This window comes from Xyrauchen texanus, chromosome 5, assembly GCF_025860055.1.
Source record: "Xyrauchen texanus isolate HMW12.3.18 chromosome 5, RBS_HiC_50CHRs, whole genome shotgun sequence".
In the NCBI taxonomy this organism is placed as follows: Eukaryota; Metazoa; Chordata; class Actinopteri; order Cypriniformes; family Catostomidae; genus Xyrauchen; species Xyrauchen texanus.
Window position 1 is genome coordinate 35,246,019 of NC_068280.1, and position 25,293 is coordinate 35,271,311.

General features: G+C 39.1%; 1 protein-coding gene across 1 annotated transcript; it reads right to left on the minus strand.

Moving 5' to 3' along the window:
- Nucleotides 1–3,448: 3,448 nt before the first annotated feature.
- On the minus strand, nt 3,449–25,190 carry LOC127644291 (transmembrane protein 192-like). Its single transcript, XM_052127412.1, has 6 exons — nt 22,936–25,190; nt 22,335–22,484; nt 21,400–21,661; nt 19,602–19,739; nt 4,810–4,912; nt 3,449–3,974 (listed from the first exon to the last, which is right to left on the minus strand). The coding sequence occupies exons 1-6, from the start codon at nt 22,963–22,965 to the stop codon at nt 3,851–3,853; spliced, it is 807 nt and encodes a 268-aa protein (XP_051983372.1). The 5' UTR covers nt 22,966–25,190; the 3' UTR covers nt 3,449–3,850.
- Between the last annotated feature and the right edge of the window lie 103 nt (nt 25,191–25,293).

Consider the following 25,293-nt stretch of genomic DNA (forward strand, 5'->3'; position numbering starts at 1 on the left):
CTCGACCAGCTACAGTGGAAACAAAAAGAGAATGAGAGGGAAAGACTTTGGGTAAATACCTTGCAATAAATGAGCTTGGATCTTTATAGTAGTGAGACTTTCTCTTGGACTGAGGGTAAGCATAAAGACTACACACCCTCCTACACGTACAAGAGAGTGGAAACCTCAGTTACACATCCCTAGCAGAGACACATATACACACAGACAAACGAGAAAAGCCCTACCCCCAAAAATACGATCCATTTTTACTATCTGCCACACACACAGTAAAGCTTGGGTGGGATTAATGCCAGCTCTCAATAACACACTTGGCAGCCAAAAAGCACTAAATTAATGGAATGAGTAACAACAGGCATGAAATCAAATTATGCGTGAATACCATACAAGTCAAAACAACGTGTATAAAGTAGTATTGGGGTGTATGGCTGTCAATTGGAAAATCGATTCATAAATAAAGCAAATGCTGCTTTTTTTTTTTGTTTTTTTCTTTCTTGTAGGGATGGGGTTAGTCTGAAGTAATTATAAACTGATATGATAGAAGTCTATCATTAATGAAGATTTTCGATGGTTCATTCCTCTGAATTAAATATAAGATATGTGTAGGCCTATATATTTTAGTCTACACAGACCTCTATCTGATGGGTGAGGGGATTAGGAGTGTGTTTTGGTGGGTGTTAATGTTAAAATGTATGTGTGACGTGACACTGTATCTGTGGGGACACACATTAACTGTGACAGCCTACCGGAGCCACCTACTGTTTTCAGACACTCCGGAGAGGTTGTCACCTTTAACCTTTACTCTTTGACCTCCACACAATGAGCCATAGTTAGTCTAAAGTTAACAAAACACACTAACAGACAGACAGACAGACAGACAGACAGACACACACATTGGAACAATGGCCAATGAAAGCCATACAAAGATCAAATCAACAACAATCAATATTCATTCTTTAAGCTTGTGAATTTAAACTCTGTTTCTGTTTTCTTCTTGCATAGGTTTTACAGTTGACTGAGGTACAACTGCAGAGAAACCTTTATACAGATGCAATGGACATCAAGAGCCAAACATTAGGATTACCAAATATCAGCATGTATAAGTATAAGCATTGGATGGAAATTACAACAAGAGAGTCAAAATCAAAATACTCACCAAAGACTTATAATCGCCAATATACTGAGTGTATGTTGTGATTTTATGAATGTGTTCTATTGAAAAAGCCATGGTGATATCCACTCCAACCAAAGATGCTGAATATGCATTGATTTGCCAAAATCACTGTAAATAGTAAAGACTGAATTAAATGTTTTATATGCAAGTTATGCACTTCAAATGTTTTATTATCCTACTGAAATAAAAAGTGTATTGTCTTTTCACTCAGTGTGTCTTATACAATCCATACTGCTGATGTAGTAAGAATATATCTTTCAAATTTACAAGCTGTACAAATATAAGTATTTATTTAGCCAGGTTTGGCAATTAGAGATTGTTCTTGTTTTGATTGACAGCCTTCGAAAAAGGGCTCCTGGTCAGAAAGGTCAACACTCTGACAAAATTCCAGATGGTCAATTTCTCCAGTCACCTTCCACCATGATGTTTCCCTGTCTGTAAATCACCATTCTTTGAAAAGGGATTCTTTTTTTATATAGTCAGTAACAAGCAGTTTTGGGAAAGTTACTAAAAATAAGTAATCCATTAAAAATGACTAATTACTTCTATAAAAAATGCAATCAGATTACTTTAAGAATTCCTTAATATAAAAAGTAACCACATTGCCTATTATTTTACCTTTAAGTTACTTTTACTAGAAAAGATTTTGGTTTTCTGCTTGAATTCAAAATGTTTATACTCCATGTTTGGAAATTACCCACACACTCACTGTGAACTATATCAGGAACCCCTGTGCACCTACTTATTCATGCGATTATCTAATCAGCCAATCGTGTCGCAGCAGTGCAATGCATAAAATCATGCAGATACGGGTCAGGAGTTTCTGTTAATGTCCACATCAACCATCAGAATGGGGAAAAAATTAGATCTCAGTGATTTCAGACGTGGCAAGATTGTTGGTGCCAGTTGGACTGGTTTGAGTATTTCTGTAACTACTGATCTGGGATTTTCACACACAAGTTTACTCAGAATGGTGTCAAAAACAAAAACATCCAGTGAGTGGCAGTTCTGCAGACAAAAATGGCTTGTTGATAAGACCATAGTGTTCCTAAAGTGCACAGTGAGTGAGGTTTCCTTGTTCCATTACAGCACACAAGATGATCTTTTGAACATTCTCAAATCATTCTGGGATATGCACAAATTTCTGGAGTCCATGCCAGCTCAATAGTATACTGCCCTAAACACACAAACTGGTGAGATGTTTAATTCTGTTATGTTTAATTTGTTATTCTGATTGGTGCACATGTTTTGCACACAACATCGCTAATCAGAATGCAGTGTGCAAAAAAAGGTACCAGTGAGAACAGAACAGCAATCAGGAAGTTGAATAAGAAAAACAAAAAAGGCATAAAGAAATAGCTGACACTCGTATATCATTTATGCAAATAATTTCCCCCCCACCTGAAGTGTTTTTAAAATACAGAAACTTTTGAACGTAAAATGAATAAGGACAAACATTTGCAAAATGGTAATATCGACAAAAATCTAAATATGATTCATTTGGCCATATTGCACAGCCCTAGTTCCCACAATTTTTGTAAATTCCATAAAATTTCCAGTCATTTGTGATTACTGCACAAGAATATTTCAAATCATTTAGACTCATATTGATTCACTAATGAATCATTAAGACTGATTTGATAGCTGGTTCAAGTAATTCATTGAGATGAACAGATACAAAAAAATATATTAAAAACACACAAATTGGACATCACTAGGTTTACTACACAAGCAATTTCTGGCCAAATAAATATTATAAGCAAGCAAGCAAGCATGCATACATTTAAAAATTCTAAATGTTTTAAATGTATCCATTTTAAAAAGAAATTAAATTCCCTGTTATTTCCTGGTTTTCCATGACCATAGGATCCCTGGAATAAACATTCAAAAATATTATTATTGATTATTTGGATCATGTTTTACCATTAAAGTGAGCAGATCTCAAAACAATATCTACTGAGAGCACACCTAATTAAAAAAAAAAAAAAATAAATAATTGAAACTGTATACCAAAAAAGCTTAAATCATTTTATTCACATTATTTCACAATAAAGACAGTAGTACAAAACATTTATGAGTCTGTATGTCCCATATCATTTTGAGAATGACTTAACCCAAATACATCACCTAATAGACCCTTTCTTTAAGATCAATCTTTACACAAAAAAGCAGCACTGATCCACAAATATACTTGCAAAAAAAAATCAAATGAAAAATAAATTACACAATATCACACTCTCTACTCTCATCCGGTCTCTCTCTCTCACACACCACACACACACACACACACACACACACACACACACACACACACACACACACACACACACACACACACACACACACACACACACACACACACGTAAGATAATGACGTTTTTGAATTTATCAGATTGTGCAACTCAAAAAATCATAATGAACATCTTTAGTGAACATTTCTACAGAAGTTTTTGACTTCCTAATTGCAGCCATTGTCTTAGTTAGACTTGCTATCATAGAAACATGAGTGTTGTTAGAGAGGTTACCAGGGTTCATTTCCCACCAAAAGCCTTCTGATCAGTCAGCCGCGGCTGCCAATTTCCGTCAGTATAGACACACGCACACTCGCACACACACGCATCACTTCAGAACCCATCATGCCCACTAACAGTCCTGAGTCTCTGTCTTCCTCTCTGGATGTCAGTCGCTGGTCTGCTGGCCGGTCAGGCTGAGGATTCTCTTGCTCAGATGACTGTTGTGCTGTTTGAGATAATCAATCTGGTCTGCCTGCTTTTCGACCAGTTCCTCCAGACTGGAGCCGTCCCTGTGAAATATAAACAAAACACATGTGCACCTATTTCAAATGTCCAAAGCACATGAGCTTGAATTGTGAATGTGTCTGTGTGCTTATAAAAACACTAGTCAGCAAAAGACACTCTATTGTACCCCCATTTTTTTTTAAAATTGTTATCATTTATTGCATGCGTGTGTTGTTGGGGCTGTAAATTCTATAATGTGGCTTAAAATGTACTAAAACAATGACCAGGGAGAAACCAAATTTCAACATAATACAAGGAGAATCTACAATGGGGTCACAAAATCTCTGCAGGATTTACAACATTATGAGTATGCTTATAACGAATAGTGAATAAGACCCCATTTATTTGTTAAGAGTTTTCTTTCCTATTAAAATCCACTACAAGATAACAGCAAAAGCTACAACCTTACAATTAAGACATTCTCTCAAACCTTACTGGTCAAAAACAATGTCTATAGTCAAAACCGTAATTACATAATCAAAACAAGCAAAAAATGTATGCTTTTATGTCGTTAATCCTATTGTGTCCCATTATAAGGAAAATGCTTTCAAGATCACCTTGAAATACCTCATTTAATTTGCACATCATGGGTCACACATATACTATCTACATCTAAAGTGATGAGCTCAGAATCGAAACAAAAAGTTCACTACCTTATAACAGACTTCAATAGACAAATTCTAGTAAAGCGCTTCACTTAGACAATATTGTCTTTCTCTTTGGATTACGGGATCCTTCTTTTAACAGTAGTTAGTGTTTATGACAAGTGTGAGAGAAATTTAGCGCTCTCTGGCGGTTGTTTTAGCACGCTTTAAGTAGGTTCCTGTGTGGGTGTGTTACCTGAAACCTGTCTCGGTATGCACATCAGTGGAGCAGCCATGAGATTGCTCCTCTTCATTCACATCAGGATGTGGCTTCTTGCGATTAAACTTTACCACATGCACTGTAACATAGGGAATAGAGATACTGAACAAAAAGAACAAGTGTGGAGTTGTTTCAATCATTGCCTTTTTCCAACATTGCAATAAGACAGAACAATAGGGACCAAAGATGAGAAAACACATAGAAAATCTGATATTTTTTTCCTCTTTAAAAATTAAAACATACAAAGTCTTAGGTTACTGAAAAATGTTAAACAAAGAAAAAGTTATGGTGTAAAATGAAACCATATTCGACACCATTTCAAGGTCACTGATCAAATGTCAGGCTTCCTTGTTCCATTGAAGCACACAAGATGCTCTTTGGAACGCTCTCATATCATGCTGGGATATGCACAAATGAGTCCATTACAGCTTAATTGTATGCAAGGGGGACATGCACTCACTGAGCACTTTATTAAGAACTATTTCCTGGGATTTTCACTCACAACAGAGTTTACTTAGAATGGTGCCAAAAACATCACAAGTGGCAGTTCTGCAGATGGAAATGCCTTGTTGATGAGACAGGTCAACAGAGAATGTCCAGACTTGTTGGAGCTGACAGAAATGCTAACAGAAATGCTACGGTAATTCAGATAACCGCTCTGTACAATTATAGTGAGCAGAATATCATCTCAGAATGCACAACACATCTAACCTTGTGGCAGATCGGCTACAACAGCAGAGGACCATGTTGGGCAATTTTTAGGACCGTAATAAAGTGTTCAGTGATGGTAAATACTAATAAATTCTGAAATTCATGTACTTTTCACTAACCCATGATTTTTACATGTATTTATCTACCCATCTTTTCATTCATCCCCTCGCTTTCTTATTCCATTAAAATACTAATTTAATGTGGCAAGCAGGGAAAACATTTACCATTTAAAATGAGCAGAAATGAACCAGACAGAAATGTTGATAGCTGTGGAGTGTGTCTGATCCAATACATCATCCTATAACGTGAGCTAGGTGTGCAAAGACACACAGTTCAGCGTGTCTGTGTTAGCAGGGGTCATGTTCAGTGCGCAGATATTCTTTAGTGTAGGCGTTTAAACTGACACGTGGCCAGCATGTGTCATTGAGTGTTTTGAGGTGGGCAACTGTGTGGCTTCACACATCACTTTTCTCCTCTCTCACACCCTTAATGTGTCCATCAATCAGCAAGCTTTCACTCTTTCCAGTGCGACCAATCAGCAAGTTAAAGCAGACTCAATCAGTAAATAAAATTATTTACTTTTTGCGGTTTACAATCAGTATGCCAACATGGACTTTAAAAGTTTAATTCAAACAATAATTTGGTCTTTATAAAATAAATCCGTTCAGACTGACCGAGTTCCTACCTTAAAATTTTTGATTATACATTGCATCATGTATCCTTGGACAGACATATGAAGACTGTAGCTTGACTACAACAAAATCTGCAAGGGCTCGATTACAACGGTGCATGAAAATATATTGAGCTGACGCCTATGACTTGACTTGTCCCTGCTTTTTTTATTTTATTCACAAATCAGGGTTACAGTGAGGCCCTTACAATGGAAGTGAATGGGGCCAGTCTGTAAATGTTAGAATACTCCCTGTTTAGAAGCATACAAAACAAACAATATTTTAATGTGATAAAATCGCTTTCTGGTTAGCACTGTCGCCTCACAGCAAGAAGGTCGTGGGTTCAAACCCTGGTTGCCCCGGCCTTTCTGTGTGGAGTTTGCATGTTCTCCCCGTGTCTGCATGGGTTCTCTCCGGGTACTCCGGCTTCCTCCCACCATCCAAAAGACATGCAGGCTAGGTTAATTGGTGTCTCCAAAAAAAAAAAAAATTGCCCTAGGTGTGGATGTGGAGGTGAGTGTGAGTGTATGTCTGTCTATGTGTGGCCCTGCGATGGACTGGCGACCTGTCCAGGGTGTCCCCCGCCTTTCGCCCAACGTTAGCTGGGATAGGCTCCAGCCCCCCGCGACACTGTACACAGGATAAGCGGTTGACGATGGATGGATGGATGGAAAATCGCTTTCTAACCTTTACTGTGTAAAAGTACACTGGACTTGCTCTCTCGCATCAGTATTTACAAATGTACAAGTGAGTTTTGCTAAAGGTTTTTCACAAATATAGTAGCAAAAGTCAAGGCGTTAAAATTTAAAGTTGCAATGCCAGTTTTGAGAGGTTGTAAGAGCCCATTTGTGGTTGTACTGTGAAAATGAATTAAAGTGCAAAAGTTAATGTGTAATACAAGTTTGTGTCTGTAGTTGTAATTATGTGAATGTTATTTAACACAATTGTGACTACTTGTCTACAATTGTGCATTCAGAACACAAGCTTTGAATTACTGTCTGTGAGTGCATATTGCAACATCCAAGTTTTCACATTGGTGATGCGAGTGTAAATTTAAACTAACAAGTACAAATTCAAAATTTTATTGTATAAGTTCTAAAATTCAAAATATGCAAGCTCTCGAGTTTTGCTACAGATTTACCTTGATAGTACGGCCTCAAGGTAACAAAAAGTATACTTCGAAAGGCTGAGCACTCGACTGTGCGTGAGACGTACTGGCACACAGAAAAACAAAGTATACCCTTGCCTTTAGGGAGGCACTAGCAGTGGTGTGCATTTAACACAAGGTTAAAGGATTCCTGTCACAGGCTTTTTTAATCAAAGCAACTTGCACATTCTGTGTTTGCAATGAGAATCACAGCATGCAGCCAAGAATTTGAGTTTTAAAACAAACCTTCAAAATGCAATTATGTAAGCATCAGCACCATATTGATTGACCAGTAATCTCAATGTCTATGGTGGTTACGGCCTGCTAACAATACTATTTTACAGCTACATATTGCAGACTGAAAAACATTTTGTGGTGAAGTAAATATTGCAGGAAGGATTAAGTACATTCCACAATGATTAAGTTTAAGTGTGAACTTCAAAATATTATGTAAAATCTACATTTGTACTTCATTCTATGGAGTACAAATGTAGCTATGGAAAGGCGCTATATAAATAAAACTACTTCTCCATTCAAACATTCAAATACTATTTAGGATTCTTTGTTATCTTTAAAACGTGTCATGTATGGAGACTTCCGGTGAGACGCGCCGCGAGATGGTCGCTTCACACTGAGCTCCTGCCAAAAGCCCTTTGAATGGCAGCTTAACTGCTTGTTTCTTGCAACAAATTTGTTCATTTAACATATTGGATAGTCTTTTTTAAACTAATATCGTGAAATGGCATCAAAGAAAAGTGCAAGTTCGCCTGCAAAACAAAGCCCGGACAAGCAATTCAAAACTAGCCTTAGCTCAGGAGCTTCCTTAGCTAGTTTACTCCCTGAGGAGATTTCCTTGCTCATTAAGCAGACGGTAGAGGTGGAGAGGGAGACACTACGAGACCTTGTAACCGAAATGCTGAGTGAGACTTTGGCTAGAGCACTAACTACGGTTGAAAGTCAAATAGCTGAAAACGGGACGCTACTGAGATCATTGAATAGCGACATCAACACTCATGCTAAAAATATGGAAAAGGTGTCCGCTAAAGTCGATACAATGCATGGAGTGCTTCATCAGACTAAAAAAGATACCAACCACTGTCTCACAGAGCTGGACAACCTCAGAAAGAAAGTCACAGAGATGGAAGATAGATCAAGAAGGAACAATGTGAGATTAATTAACCTACCAACAGGTGCAGAAGGGGATGATCCAGTCGGATTTCTTTGTAAAATGCTACCGCAGTGGATCCCGACACTGGCTGGAAAATCCATAGAAATTGACAGAGCCCATCGAATCTTCTCTGCTAACCCCTCCAGGCCGCGTACAATGATCTTCAGAGTGCTCCTTTACCGTGATCCTTTACCGTGATCGCCAAGCCATACTGCAGGGAGCTCGTAATACTAAACCTAAGCTACCAGACAACACTCAGCTTGAATTCTACGCTGACTACAGTGCCGAAACAGTACAGAGAAATAAGTACAAAGCAATCAGAGCACATTTGCGACAAAGGCATCGACTCGTTTTTGATCTACCCAGCCATCTTGAAGCTCACGTACAAAGGGGATAAAATATCGTTTGATTCAGCAGAGGAGGCTGAACTATTCTTCGCGGGACAAGACATCACTTCAACTCTACAGAATGAGAATAACGTCAGGTCTATTGCTAGAGAATCCTTGCGCTTACAGACATGGAATGACTACAAACAGATCAACATGTGTAGGCATATGATGCTTGAGCTTTAAACGTAATTTAATAATATTATTTTTTTTTTTTTATTTAAAAAAATATATATATTTTTTATGACACTTTATGTACGTTTTGTTTTTCAGTATGCAGGGCTTTCTCATCTAGCCTGGGGGTTGCTAGCTATTAGCCTGTGGAGTGGGTGTAATGTAAAAGCACGGTTATCTCCCGTTTTGTATTTTCCTTTTCTTTTGAACCAAGTTTATTTCTACAAGCGTGTTTCAGTTATGGAAACAGTAGAAGCGGTTCCAATCGGGGCTAATAGGCACAGGTTCATTGTTAGACATCGCTTCGTGGTTCTCACAGATGACAACGTTGGGTTATTTCATGACAGTAGTTTCTCATATTTCATTATACACATCGGCAGTTTACTTTAACCTTATCACACACAGTTTGTTTTGGACATACCTCAATAGGGACAATGGACAGATACAATGTGTTGTCATTTAATGTGAGAGGGCTCAATTCTCCATTCAAAAGTTCCAAGCTCTTAGATTTCCTTCATCGTAAAAAGGCTGATATAGCACTATTGCAAGAAACTCACCTTAAACCTAATGATACTTTAAGACTACAAAATAGGAGATATAAATTGGTTGCTGCCTCATCGGATGACAGTAGCACCAAAGGGGTAGCTGTGTTAATGAGACGTAATCTGACTATAAACATAATTAAAGTAAGCTCAGATGTTTCAGGAAGGCTAGCATTCTGCTGTACCTCCATTGAAGGAAGGAAAGTAGCCTTTATTAGTATTTATGCTCCAGCCATCTTTGTGCATTTCTTCAGACCATTACAAAAGAGTTGTTAACTTTAGATGAGTACCACCTGGTGACTGGCGCAGACATGAACGCAGTTTTTGACAACACCCTAGACAGGTCCGCTAATGTCGCGACTCACACTCAGCCTCTAAGGCTTTAGGTAATTTAGCAAAGGACCTCAATTTGGTGGATCTTTGGAGACAACATAATCCTTCATCAAGAGATTACACATATAGAATCAGACTAGAATCAGTATTACCAGGATAGACTAACTACATCCAGTGACTGCAATCAGGATCTTCATGAAGAGATCATCTTGGCTGCAGACATATCATTAGACCATAACTAATTGAAACAACATTTTGTGTGAAGCATCAGAATAATAAGTCTTCTAGATGGCCTTCTCATTCTTGATGCTAGAGAATGGCCTTTGATAAACTTGAATGGCAGTACCTATAGGATGTCCTTATTGAATTTAAGTTTGGGCCTCCATAAAGGTTTCATAAACAATGCATTCAGGTGTTGTATCTTACATCCTTACTAGCTAGAGTGTGAATAGGCAAGTGTCATTTCAAATTTAGTTCAACTATAGAACCATGAGTACAAGACAGAGCTGCCCATTGTCACACCTTGTAATCTTTAATATTTCTATAGAACACTCTAAGCGCAAGTATCATTCAGTAACAGTATAACTATCTTCTGCCTATTCACATTAGGCACTATCTACTGCACAAAGTAGTCAATGACCTATCGCAGATGTATCACTTTAATCTTATATGTCAGAGGTACAAAATTCAATTCAATTCAATTTTATTTGTATAACGTCTTTCACAACACACATCGTTTCAAAGCAGCTTCACAGAACATCAGCATTAACAGACGACAAAAACTGCAAGCGTCCATAAAGTTGCGATTAATCATCATTGTGTAATTTAGATCAAAATTTGATTTTAATGGCTTTAAAAATACATTAAATGATAATTATATTAACTCTTTCCCTTCCAAACACGGAATTTTCCGGTTTTGATGAAAAAGCTTCCAGCCAAATCACTTGAATTTATCCTGGTATCCGTGTTTTAGGTGGAATACTGGTAAGAAAGACACCGACCAAGCATGTTTATGAAAGAGTACGTAACTCTTTGATCAAAGAAACAGACTAGCGATCGTCTTAAGCGTAAAGTGGAGTTTTGAGAATGTAGCTCAAAATGTAGATAGAAATGCCTTTTTCTCAGCTTTTTGTCCGAAATGTTGTTTTTGATCAAAGCCTACCTTTAATGCCTTAATGGCATTAAAAATAACAAATGAAGATAAAATAAAATCGTTTTTTATTTGCCTAAAAGCAGAGGCTCAGATCTTTATTTTGATATATAGCATCTTCATATATTCATGGAATTAAATATTCTGCGGGCCATTAAAGTTTTACGTAAAATTGTCAAAAACCCTAGTCGTGGCTGGCAACTTTTTCTTTTAAAACGCTGGCGGGGAAAGAGTTAATAACCCCAGTGAGCAAGCCGAACTCACTTCAACACTATTAGAGCATTAAATATGTTTGGTGCGCTCTCCGGTTTTAAAATTAATCTCTCTAAATCTGCCTTGATGTTAGTTAACGGGGATAGAAGTCAGTTAGTTGTACCTACTAATTTTGCAATTACCAAAGAGGTTAAATATCTAGGGGTGTCAATTCAAACATCTGGTCACAGCCATAACTAAATCAAATTAGACCAGTGTGTTGAGGAAGGTTGAGGAGGATACAAAAAGCTGGTCCGGCCTCCCTGCATCTGTCCCGTCTCGCATAGCAGTAGTGAAAATGAAAAGTTTACCACGCATTAATTTCATCTCCTCTATGCTGCCACTATCTCCGCCGAAGAATTACTGGTCTAAGGTTGACTCTCTACTCACAAAATATATATGGAATGGGAGGCGACCACGTATTAAACGGACCACACTACAACATAACAAACGAGGAGGAGGCTGGGCACTTCCTAACTTTAAATACTATCACTGGTCATTTACCATGCGTCCAATGAAGCAGTGGTTGGATCCAAAGTCTATATCACCTTGGAAGACAATAGAACAAGACATAATTGCCCCCATTAGGCTTAAGGATTTTCTATTTTCTGGTCTCTCCATTAACCATTGTACATTGAGGTATGGCCCAGTACTGACATACATGCTTCAGACTATTAGACAAGTTGAGAGACTAGTCGGTTTTGCATAAAACACTAAACACTCATTCTTTTACTTCAGACTCAGGTCAGCTTTCAAAGCACAAAATGTTGTATGGGGCTCAGGGATGAAGGAGCATCCAGTGATCAGTTGGATACATGTGGCCCCAAAAAGTGTTGTCTCTTTTCTGTATGCCAGGCTTCAATCATATTTGTCTCCTAAGCCTAGTACATTGGCATGGGATAGTTCAATGGCACTCAGGGGTAGAGAAATAGATTGGGACGTAAGCTGGGATAACGTGTGTAGCTCCTCTCATAATCCTAACCACCAGTTTATTCATATGAAGATTTCTCATAGGGCATATCTTACTCCTAGAGTCAGACACTTAATTGGACAAGCTCCAAACCCATTTTGTTCTTTATGCTCACAAAATACTTTGGGGACTTTTATGCATATAATGTGGGACTGCCCTAAGATTTATGATTTTTGGAATAAGGTGTTACAATCATTGTCTGATCTGATTGATATTCAGCTCCCTATGGACCCTGTTTTACACCTTCTCAATGATGACTCTAAACTTGAAGGCATGAATGAAAGGTCTAGAAAAATCTGGTTAGCTGGGCTAACGGCAGCCAAGAAGATCATTGTTCAAGTCTGGGTTCCACCCCACAACTTAGCCCATAAGCACTGGCTGAATACGTTCTTAGAGATTCTTTTTCTTGAGCTTTCTTCTGCCAAGATCAACAACGCTACACCTCGGACTATTCAAACGTGGAACAATGGAATTACCAGATTTCAGGATATTTTACTGGAAGGACACTAAGTTGACTGTTCTATAACACTGACTGTCCTACACTGATAGTCTCATGCGGTAGGGGTGGGAGGGGGTGTGGGGAACGGTGGGGTAAGGGTTACTGGTGTATCTGAATTGTTACAATACCTCTTCTATACTGTTACCCTTTAATACAATAAAAATGGAGTACAAAAAAAAAAAAAAAAAAAAAGTGTCATGTATGAATTCTAAGGAGAAAACCTTGTCAAATGTATTTGCTATCCATCCATCCATCCATCCATCTTAAACCGCTTATCCAAAGTGTGGTCGTGGGGGCAGCAGCACCAGCCGGGGGCCCCAAACTTCCCTATCCCGAGCCACATTAACCAGCTCTTACTGGGGGACCCCTGAGTTGTTCCCAGGCCAGTGTGGAGATGTAATCTCTCCACCTATTCCTGGGTCTTCCCCGAGGCATCCTCCCAGCTGGACGTGCCTGGAACACCTCCCTAGGGAGGCGCCCAGGGGGCATCCTTACCAGATGCCCAAACCACCTCAACTGGCTCTTTTTGTCGCAAAGGAGCAGCGGTTCTACTCAGAGCTCCTCACGGATGACTGAGCTCCTCACCCTCTCTCTAAGGGAGAAGCCCGCCACCATTCTGAGGAAACCCATTTCGGCCGCTTGTACTCGCAACCTAGTTCTTTCGGTCATGACCAAGCCTTCATGACCATAGGTGAGGGTAGGAACGAAAATTGACTGGTAGATCGAGAGCTTTGCCTTCCGGCTTAGCTGTCTTTTCATGACAACGGTGCGATAGAGCAAGTGCAATACAGCCCCCGCTGCCCCGATTCTCTGGCCAACCTCCCGTTTCATTGTCCCCTCACTCGTGAACAAAACCCCAAGGTACTTGAACTTCACTTAGGGCAATACCTCCTTCCCTACCCGGAGTACGCACTCCATCGGTTTCCTGTGGAGAACCATGGCCTCAGATTTAGAGGTGCTAATCCTCATCCCAGCCGCCTCCCAGAGCTGAAGGTCACAGACAGATGATGACATGAAGACTACATCATCTGCAAAAAGCAGTGATGAGATCCCCAGCCCACCGAACACCATACCACCCCGACTATGCCTCGATATCGTATCTATGAATATCACAAACAGGATTGGTGACAAAGCACAGCCCTGGCGGAAAACAACCCCCACATGGAAGCGAACTCGACTACGTGCCGAGGACCCGAACACAGCTCTCGCTTTGGACGTACAGGGATTGGATCGCCCTAAGAAGGGACCCCCCCCCACTCCGTACTCCAGCAGCACCTCCCACAGTCACTCCAGGGGGACCCCATCATACGCCTTCTCCAGATCCACAAAACAAATGTAGACCGGATGAGCATACTCCCAGGCCCCTTCAGGATCCTTGCGAGAGTAAAGATCTGGTCCGTCGTTCCATGGCCAGGACAGAACCCGCATTGTTCCTCGTCAATCAGAGGTTCAACAATCGGCCGAACCCTCCTCTCCAGCACCTTGGAGTAAACTTTACCAGAGAGGCTGAGAAGTATGATACCCCTGCAGTTGGCACACACTCTCTGATCCCCCTTTTTGAAGAGGGGAACCACCACCCCATTCTGCCACTCCTTAGGCACTGTCCAAGACTTCCACACAATGTTGAAGAGCCGTGTCATCCACGACACCCCCTCCACATCCAAAGCTTTCAGCATTTCTGGTCAGATCTCATCAATCCCCGGGGCTTTGCCACTGCGGAGTTGTTTGACTACCTCGGTGACCTCCCCCAGGGAAATTGAATCTGATCCCCATCAGCCTCTGGCTCTGCCTCTAGCATAGGAGGTACATGATAGGAGCATAGTGTTGGGATTTAGGAGTTCTTCAATGTGTTCCTTCCACCGCCCAATAACCTCCTCGGTTAAGGTCAACAGCATCCCATCTTTGCTGTATACATCTTGGATGGTTCCCCGTTTCCCCCTCCTAAGGTGACGGATGGTTTTCCAGAAGCACTTTGGTGTGGACCAAAAGTCCTTCTACATGGTTTCTCTGAACTTTTCCCACACCCACTGTTGCAAGGTACCAACAGGCCGAAGTCCTTCGGGCCTGTTGGTACCTTGCAACTGCCTCCGTAGACCTCCGGGATAACAAACGGTCCACCACGGTGTTCGAGGATAACAGACCCTTGTGGCACCTAAAACCTTGATGCCGCAGCTCTCCACCACTGCTTCGGTAATGGAAGGTTTGAACATTGCCCACTCTGGTTCAATGTCCCCCGCCTCCGCAGGGATGCCTGAAAAGCTCTGCCAGAGGTGTGAGTTGAAGATCTCGTGGACAGGTGCCTCCTCCAAACGTTCCCAGTTCACCCGCACTACTCGCTTTGGCTTCCCAGGTCTGTCCAGAGTATTTCCCCACCCCCTGACCCAACTCACCACGAGATGGTGATCGGTTGACAGCTCTCTTCACCCGAGTGTCCAAAACATATGGCCTCAGATCCGATGACACAATTACAAAATCGATCATCGACATTCGGCCCTCTGGTACCACATACACTTAGGAGCATCCTTATGTTCAGACATGGTGTTTGTTATATATAATCCATGACTAGCACAGATGTCTAATAACAAACATCCACTTGGGTTCAGATCAGGGAGACCGTTCCTCCCAATCATGCCTTTCCAGGTGTCCCTGTCATTTCCCATGTGCGTGTTGAAGTCACCAGCATCACTATGGAGTCCCCTACTGGGGCCCTATTCAGGACTCCATTCAGGGTCTCCAAGTAGGCAGAATACTCTGAACTGCTACAACAGTCAGAGTCCCCCCCACAACCCGTAGGGAGGAGACCCTCTCGTCCACCGGGGTAAACTCCAACGTAGCTGCGCTCAGCCGCGGACTTGTGAGTATCCCCATACCCGCCCATCGCCTCGCACCCTGGGAAACTCCAGAAAAGAATAGAGTCCATCCCCTATCCAGGAATCTGGATCCAGAGCCAAAAACGTCGAAGCCAGCCCCAACTGGTAGCGCTCCACCTCTCTCACCAGTTCCGGCTCCTTCCATCCCCCAGCGTCCCTAGAGCTAGCCTTTGCCGCCCAGGTCTGGTCCGTCGAGACCCAAGGCCTTAACTGCCACCCATATGGCAGCGCACCTGACTCCTGTGGTTTCTCCAATGGGTGGTGGGCCCAAGGGATGTAGAGGGGGGTGTCACGTCACTTCTTCGGGCTGTGCCCGGCCGGGCTCCGTGACAAGCCCGGCCACCAGGCGCTCGCCGACAAGCCCTCCGTCTGGGCCTGGCTCCAGGCAGTGTAACTCCTCCTCTCGTTTTTTTCCATGAGTCTTTGTGAACCATTCTTAGTCTGGCTCCTCACCTGAAACCACTTTACCTAGGGAGACCCTACCAGGAGCACCTGGCTCCAGACAACTCAGCCTTCAGGTTCATAAGGGCACACAAACCTCTCCACCACGATATGGTGCTGGTTCCCGGAGAGGATGTATTTGCTAATTTAAGTACAATTCAGTAAGTAAATAAAACAAGTACATTTTAATTAACTTTTTGAAACCAACGTTCCCAGCATGCACCGGGCTTGAATAATTAAGGAGCTTGCATTGTTTCCCTGTTTGCAAGTTGATTTACAAAATGTTATATTAACTTCTGGTTTTGTGAAGTCTGAAGTTCATTTTCTACTTAAAAATACCTGTTCATGATCAATCGAAAAATCTAACGAAAAATTATGTTTTGATTGTTCCAATCATCGTGTTTTATGCACCAGTATTCAGGTCTGCATGCGCAACTCTGGATCTTGATTCTAATGCCATTAAAGCGAAGTGATTTTGTCTAATAGACTACAAAGCATGCATTAAGCTTCCCTGTGTCATGTGGTACATGATTAAGAAGGTTAAAAAAAAAGCATTGAAATGCCAGTACACTTTAAAAAGCATGGCTTAATTCAGTACTACATTGCTTGAGTAAAATGTACAAACGGTTTGTAAAATGTACTTAAAACAGATTATTGCAAAGTAAACTCTACTTGAGAAGTTCTAATTAAAAGCCACCAAGAATTGTGTGTAGCCTTTACTTGAATATGGTCTGTTAAATATACTAGCAATTTCTGCATGGAAATTGTTTCCTAGGTTATTTATTTTAAGTTCACCAAAACAATTTTTCAGAGTATATCAAAAGGTCCAAAAAGAAATCAATTTTAATTCTACTACAGGTCTTTAAACAGAACGTGAGAAGTATAGGCTGTGCTGTCAGGAGTGATAAAACATAAGGGTTTCTTTTAAACATCTTAAAATGCTATAGAAAATGTAAAAAAAAACAATCATGCTCTCTCAAGGTGTCTGAATACATTCTAATTACATCTTAAAAACAGAAAACAGCAACAAACATTCAAAATTCCCAGTGTTGTTACTGACCCACACCTGCCCAGCTATCACAAACACACCAATCAGATAAAACTGCTCTTTCTTCAAATCACCTGCAGGAAATGGGGGCCAACAGGCTTTTAAGTTGAGCAGGAAGGAGGTCAGGTATTCTCTCTTTGAGATAATGCACACCTTTTCTCTTAGTCTGAAGTGCCATCTATACTACCAGTTTAACTGAAATTAAATGAAGCTTAAGTAGACAAAATACTGTGTATATGTTTGCAAGTTTAGGTATGAAATGTTTGAAAGTTATTAAGGGTTATTTGTTAATTCTATCACCACACATCAAGAATAGTTTTTAAAGAATGTTTTTAAAGGGAGAGTGACAGTCTTTCTAATATAAGTGTCACATTCCTCATATCTTTCTTAAACAGTAGTGGTTCCCTCCACAAAAGACACTGTAAAAATAAACACCATTACTATAACCCAAACCTAACTTACAGTACATTTGTTAAGTGAAGAGCCTTGGCTAGGTTTATACGGACAATAAAGCAGGTTAAATAAATAGTTTGTTGACCATGTACAATATCAATCTCATAAAGCTGGCTGTTTACCTCCAGAAGTTAGTAATGAACAATTTAGTTGTTATTGTGTTTAAATGCAGAAATAAAATTATAAACAGAGTGGTGGTAGCATAGTGGGTTAAAGCACAAAACTGGTAATCAGAATGTTGCTGGTTCGATCCCCCACAGCCACCACCATTGTGTCCTTGAGCAAGGCACTTAACTCCACCTAATTCTATTCTATTCTCTCCGTCTTATTCCTTCAGAGATCATTCTGTGGAAGCACATTTCAACAGGACTGGGGCTGTGTGCATCATCTTCGTGCATCACGGTAAAACAATGCAGGTCCCAATCCCCCCTCCCCCTTTCGCCACCTTTGAAGGGCCCTAAACTTCCTTTGAAGTGCAGAGGTGGCATACGGCCCATACAGAACACTGCATTCATGTTCAAATTAAGAGACAGAAGCAGAGATACATCACAGAGGAGACTTCAAAGACCCTAGAGCATGACTCTGACCTAACAGCACCTTCCTTAAGGAAGAGGGCCAGAGAGATGGATAAATGGATTGGGGAGATAAATGGCAGATAAATGGATAGAGATATCTCGTTTGCACAATAAATGTGGATCTGGAGGTGTGCTGTGAAATAAAAAGGGTTTATCGAGGAAATCTGGGTTTATATGTTTGGTAATCACCCAGACACCCATAAAACAGTAAAGAGTTACCTATGCATTTCCTAAATACTTATCTAATGATATCTAGGCTATGTACTGTAGACTTTAAGAGAAACTCTTACTGTTCCCCTCACCCCATGCATACTTCACAGATAGTGATATATGAGACTGAGTGATATCTGCTGATAGGGCTTATTGAGAATGAAGTGACCAAGTGAGGGTGTGTCTCTATGGATAACACATGATCAAGCTTCACTTCACTAATCATCTGTGGAATCCAAGCACTGATACGAGAATGTGTGTTAGTGTGTGTGTGTCAACAGTAAAGACAATGCCATAGTATATTAGGGTGGGGTGGCCTCAGGATGCCTTTGGCAAAGATGAGCCCTAGGTCTATAACAAGCCTCTTCCCCCACATTGTTCCTCTCTCTTTGACATTCGCTCAAACATTTTCTCTCTTCTTCATCTATGGCCACAGGAGGGCAGAGAATAGCTTATTTTATCATTGAGAGCACAAATAAAGTGGAAAATAAAGCACAGAGAGCAAGCGAGAAAGAGAGATCGAAAGGGACAACAGCTGCCTGATGTCCATGTGTCTCATAGTACTCATTGGTCTCTTTGTTCTTACAGAATGAAATTATTTCAGCTCAAATCAATATTTCATGTCGATTTATTTGGCAAGCTGCCATGTAATAAATGGGATAATGTACAGTTAGCAGGTCATCATCGCAAAATAAACTATGCACCTGGTTCCTGATCACACTGTCAGATTTTATTTTGCGATAATTACTGTCTGACTGTATATTAACATTTACTCCATCTAGTGAAGTGTACACTCACTTAGCACTTTATTAGGAACACCTGTACACCTTCTCATTCATACGATTATCTAATCGGCCAATCGTGAGGCAGCAGTGCAATTCTGTCGTCTCTGTCGAGCTGACAGAAAGGCTACGGTAACTCAGATAACCCCTCTGTACATTGTAGTCAGCAGAATAGCATCTCAGAATGCACAACATGTTGAACCTTGAGGTGGACTACGTCGGGCACATTATTAGGACCATAGTGTTCCTAATAAAATGCTCAGTGAGTGTATTTTTATGCGTATGAAAGTGCAGAAAGAAAAGATTTCGAGTGCATGTTTATGTATTATGCTTCTTTTAGATTCTTGTGTGTACATGACCATAAGTGCAAATTTCTGTGTGTGTACCTGTGTATCTAAGAAGGCATATAACGGTAAACAGTAGCTCCAGACAGATGATGGACAGCAGGAGATATACAGACAGATTCTTCACCCTTGCATCCAGCAAAGAGGATGGAGCAATTACAGTCAGGACTGCTGCATTCCCTGTGTGTGAGAAAAATAGACAGATTCAGCTAATGTGATAGCTTGGTGGACCGATATAACAGCCAGGGCGAATAATCAGATGATTTTTTTTATTAAAATTGGCCGATAAGAGTGTGCTTGGCCTATTAACAACTTTAAGTGGTAAAGTATTAAAATGCGTCAGTTCCGATCTCCTGACAGCTATGCCAATGGATGATAAAGTTTATTTTTTATTAGGCATGCACTGATATGAAAATATTTGGCTGATGCGGATACAAATTTCAACAAAAAACTGTAGACAGATACCGATATTTTGCAACTTACCTTATTTAGTAATCAGATCACCGTTTTAATTAGGAATGTTTAAAAATGCTTTTTTTACTGTTTATCGTACAATAAATAATTTTCATTGAACATCGGATCTGTTGAACATTTGAAAGACCAAAATTTTAAAGGAGACACAGTGAAAGATAAATGGAAGATAAAAAGATAACAAAAAATAAATAAAATATGATAACACGATTGATATGTAAAAAGATAATTTTGTACTTCTCAAACGTTTTTGCATTTTAAAACACACTCTTTTAAAGTTTAGTAATTGCACTAAGCCATATTGCAATATCAATCTTAATTCAATCAATCATGCAACATTAATGGATATCATACATCTGTAGTCAAAGTCTGCTGGTTTTGAAAGGTTTCCCCTCATCATGTAGCCTACAGATACAGTAAGTGCAGCTTTCACAACGATCACGCCCATTTATGCTGATTTTTCCACATTAACGTGAGAACCCCACGTGGACAGATTAAAACAGATTAAAAGGAGTGCCAAACATTCTACATATTGTGGCTATTATTATGTGGAATGTGCATTTGAACATAAATAGTTTTTACAAAGTGTGTTACTAATCAATTATAAATAAACCAATGGTGTGTGTATGCATGTATGTATAATACACACACACACACACACACACACACACACACACACACACACACACACACACACACACACACACACACATTTATATTGGCAGCAGATACATTTGTGCATCCATTTTTATTTTAGCATTTTTGTCTCTGAAGTGGCATCTCATTTACCTTCATTGCATTGTATCATGTATATATCAATATTATATAGTCCATCAACTGCCCTGCTCTCTAGAAACCTATATCAGTTGACCATTAGCTAGAGGTGCAAATATTTTTCGATGATTATTTGATTTGCTTACAATTCTTTACTAATTATAAAATGAATCATGAAATTAGAAATTTGGTCAAATTCAGTTCGATTCAATGTGATTATTTTGGTAAATTTCATATTTTTTTCTTAAAAACATGCTGAAGATATAAAAGAAACTGTAGTGGAATATTTAGAAACAATAACATTAGGTTTTACATTCACATGCTTGTAAATTGTATTAAAAATAAATGAAAGAGTAATATATCGGGTGTCAATTACTAAATTGTGCATTCAATGCATAGCTCTGTGCTTATGTGCCGCTATCTAGTGGTCATTTTTCAAATATTTCACTGGTAATAGTGTGAGACTATACTTCAATTAGCATGATTGAAGTTATTCATCAAGATCCATCTTTGCAGCTATTGAAACTTTTCATCTATGTGGCTAGAAAAATAAAAATAAAAAGGAGGACAACTATGGTTTGAAACACATTTTCACCTGCAGAGTGAATGAGCAGGGGAAGGTTCTTTATTCCTCTTGTCATCCTGTAGAAGTCCAGGTAACCTCTCCGTCTCAAAGCACTATGGTGATGCTGGACAAATCTAACATATATAAAGACCAGCACCCACAGTCCAACTTTCCCCAGCAACACGACAGTCTTAGAGTCAGTCCCCTGCAATGCAGCAGTGCACTCAGCAGAGTGCTCATTAGATACCCAGCAGAATACTGCGATTACAATACACAACACCACATACACCATCTGTGGTCAAGAAAGAGAGAGAAAAAAAAAGCACATAGTGAAAGTGTGTGTGCAATCTAGTTTTTAATGTATTGTCAGCACCCTATTATTTCTATAGTTCACAGTTGAACACGATCTTCACACAGAGCCCATTTATTCAGCATGGGGCTTGGGTGAGCTTACAAAATACTTAACGGGCCGCTGTGTAATTGAAATGTGAGGCTTGTCTATCAAAATAAAGGGGTGTACAATCTGTGCAAAATGAACTGCTTGTATATTTGACTTAAAACCTCTAAAAACAGGACTATGTCATAGTATGCAGAATTCAAATCGAAGCTTGTTTAAGGAATAGTTTACCTCAAAATTATCATTCTGCTTTAAACTTGTACACTGTTATTTTTTTTTAAATAGTTTTTGAATAATTTTCACTTTTCTTTTTTTTAAGAGTGGAAGATTTTCAATGAATAACAACCAAAATCTCAGTTTGTGCCTCACAGAAACTAGTGCATTGGTCACAAGGACTATTTTTATGGAGGGTTTTTTTGTTTTCCTTTTTTGGAAATTATCAACTGTGACTGTATGGTAAAAGAGCTGTGCAAATTCTCTTAAACATAACAGAATTGGCTTTTTGACTTTTGTGTCAGGCAACATTTAAAAAGTGTATGTTATCACAGAGATCTGTTTCTATACTCACATGTAAAAATGACAGTATGCCCACTGCCCAATGAGTGGGCAGTCTCTGAAACTCTCTCTTGATTGCTGATTCCAGAGCATCTAGGGATAGGTGTGGCCCATAAATGAGAGGGTCATCGTCACTGCTTTGAATAAAATCTATGTTTGTGTTCTATGCACACAGGATAAACACAGTTTAGATTATGTCTTGTAACAGTCATAGCATGCATACACTAACGCAATTACCTGAGAGCTACTTTAAAGGCGTTACATTTACGATTATAGGGCCGCTCATGTCTATCTATTCCACAATAATTCTGAAAAAACAATAAATAATAATATTACCTGCTAAACGACCTAGAGAATAGCACAATTACCAGAAACATTTAATGACATACAGGGTCAAAATACTGGCTTTGCTACATAAAGGTTTAACTCTGACTCCAAATCTACTTTATATTCTGCCACTACACAAACATAAACACACAAATAAGTTTAAACAAACACTAGTATTCCTTGAATGCACAAAAGCAATGTGATACTTAAAAGTAACAACAAAACACAAGCCTTTCATATCACGGACACTTGTTTAAACACGAGGTCATCAAGGTGTTTATACGCACGCCATGTGCCGGTTTGCGTTCAGACTCCATCGCAGTGCCTGGTCATCACAAACAAAACCAAACATTCAAGATTTAAACGAAAAGCGCCAACAAACATTTCTACATTTTATTTCCGGGTGACAAAATTACCAATCCTACCCTGATGAACAGTTCACTCATGAATATTAACTACGTTGATTGATGTTCGCGAGTGATTGGCTGAAATTCGGACGTTGGTTAGCGGGGCCAAAGTCTATCTAGTCTGTTCACTGTCTCCCGTTAAAGATGTGATTAAAAAGAAGTTAAATTCATGGCTGGCGAGAGATTTGTCTCTCGCTGGTCTAGCATTATTATCAAAGGCAGAGGGTCTAGCAAGAGTTTCTTATCTCTTTTCTGTAATGGATTTTCCTAAGTCATCATGTTCCTCATTAGATCAATTATAATATCATTTCCTTTGGAAAAATAAACCACACAAAATCAAAAAAGACGTTCTAAAAAATAACATTAATAATGGAGGTCTTGGAGTTGTTGAAATTACCCTATTCAACCATGTTTTAAAAGTAACTTGGATAAAAAGATTCATCAAAAATACAGACTCTATATGGAACATATTTCCTAATTTTGTTTTTAATAAAATTGGAGGAATTGCATTTTTTGATACAGTGCCCCCTCTCAATTGGTAAACTACCCATTAAATTAACAAAATGTATCCAACAGGCATTACTGTCATGGTTTACACACTTAATTGTTCACCTCACCGTTGTTTTATTTGGAATAATCAAAATATTACTTTCAGAAATAAATCATTATTTTTTGAGAGATGGTATTTAATTAATATCTATATTGTTAATCAGTTGATAGATGACAATGGTCAGTTTTATTCTTTTTCAGAATTCTCCATTAAATTAGATTTGTGGGTGTCATTAAAAAGAGTATAATATTGTAGTCAACGCTATTCCTAGTGGTATAAAAATTCTTCTGAAAGGAGAGCAAACCAATACTATTTCTCTGAATAACACTTCTATTTCAATAGAAGGAATTCTTATTACTGATGACAAATCTTTGTTCGCAATCATATCAGCAGATTCCAGCATCTTCATTTCAATGGATGATGCTATACAGTGTTAATTGGAATTTGGTCTGGTCTCTTCCCCATAAATATCTATTAAGAAATAAGATAAAAGAGGTCACGTTTAAAATATTACATAGATGCTATCCTTGTAATAGCAGATTCCATATATTCAAAATATTGAGAAGAAATGCACTTTCTGTGACATAGAAGAGACGATTGTTCATCTTTTTAGTGAATGTTTTTGTGTTAAATCCTTTTGGAACGAGCTATGTACCTATCTCTCAGAAAAAACAAATGTCAAAATATGTATAAACACTTATAATATTATTTTTCTTTATAACAATGCAAATTCTTTATTATACTTGGTAAATTTTTAATACACAAATGAAAATTTTGGGGTAAGAATCCGCTATTGCTTCTATATTATGTCTTTGATGGGCATAAAAAACAAAAAATCCTTGAAAAGTAAAAAAAAAAATGCTTTCATTGTTTAATCTTTTCTCCCTCTGGCTTTTGGGTTTTTTATTTGATAATTGTTGTATTTTTTTATAATTTTTTTTTTTTACTGTTCTTGTCCTGTAATTTTTGACACAATTTTATGTAAGACGTTTGGCATGAAAAAAGAAAAGTCTGTTCACTGTCGCCCATCTTTGGAACGCTCTCGTGCAAGCTAATGTTCTATGTAAACAAGCGGCATTCAAGAGCAGTTGCTGTCTACTTAAATGAGGAAAGATCGAAATCTCCAAAACTGTTGGTTAAGATTACGATAAACATAGTTCAAATCAGCATTAAAATATGGTCATAAAATGTGCTTATTTATCTCAAATTACGCTAATAACGCAATTTTCCCAACTTGTATAGCTAATACGCATGCGCATTCTCGAGTTGACAGGCGATGTCTGTATCCACAAGGCTCCTTTACTTAACATCCGTTGACCGTTCCCATTTCTCCCATTCACTTTAATAGAAGTGGCCCGTCACTGTTAAATACTCTCTGGGGCCATTCACACCGAGCATGTTCTTGAGTCCACCGGCCCGGTTTTTCAATTATTTTTCTATGTAAACATTCGCTAGATGAAGGTCTAAAATTGTGCCTCGAGAGTGGAGACACCAGCGTTCGTTTTTTCCGTTGCGTCTAGCAATTTTAAGCACAAGGATACAGCCCTTTACTGTGGTATAGGCTTGTCTAATATATTCTGGTTGCCTTCGTTATTGTAGAAATGTCGCTGTCGGCTGAGTGAATATCTTCAGGGAAACGATCAGAATACAAGAATATCATAATAAAAACACAATAAAAGTCACTCATG

Coding starts and splice junctions, on each gene's coding strand:
- LOC127644291 (XM_052127412.1), bottom strand. CDS start 22,965: ATGGAGTCTGAACGCAAACCGGCACATGGC. Junction 19,740..21,399: donor CCTGCTCATTCACTCTGCAG/GTGAAAATGTGT, acceptor TCTCACACACAG/GGAATGCAGCAGTCCTGACT. Junction 4,913..19,601: donor ATGCCTTCTTAGATACACAG/GTACACACACAG, acceptor CCTATGTTACAG/TGCATGTGGTAAAGTTTAAT.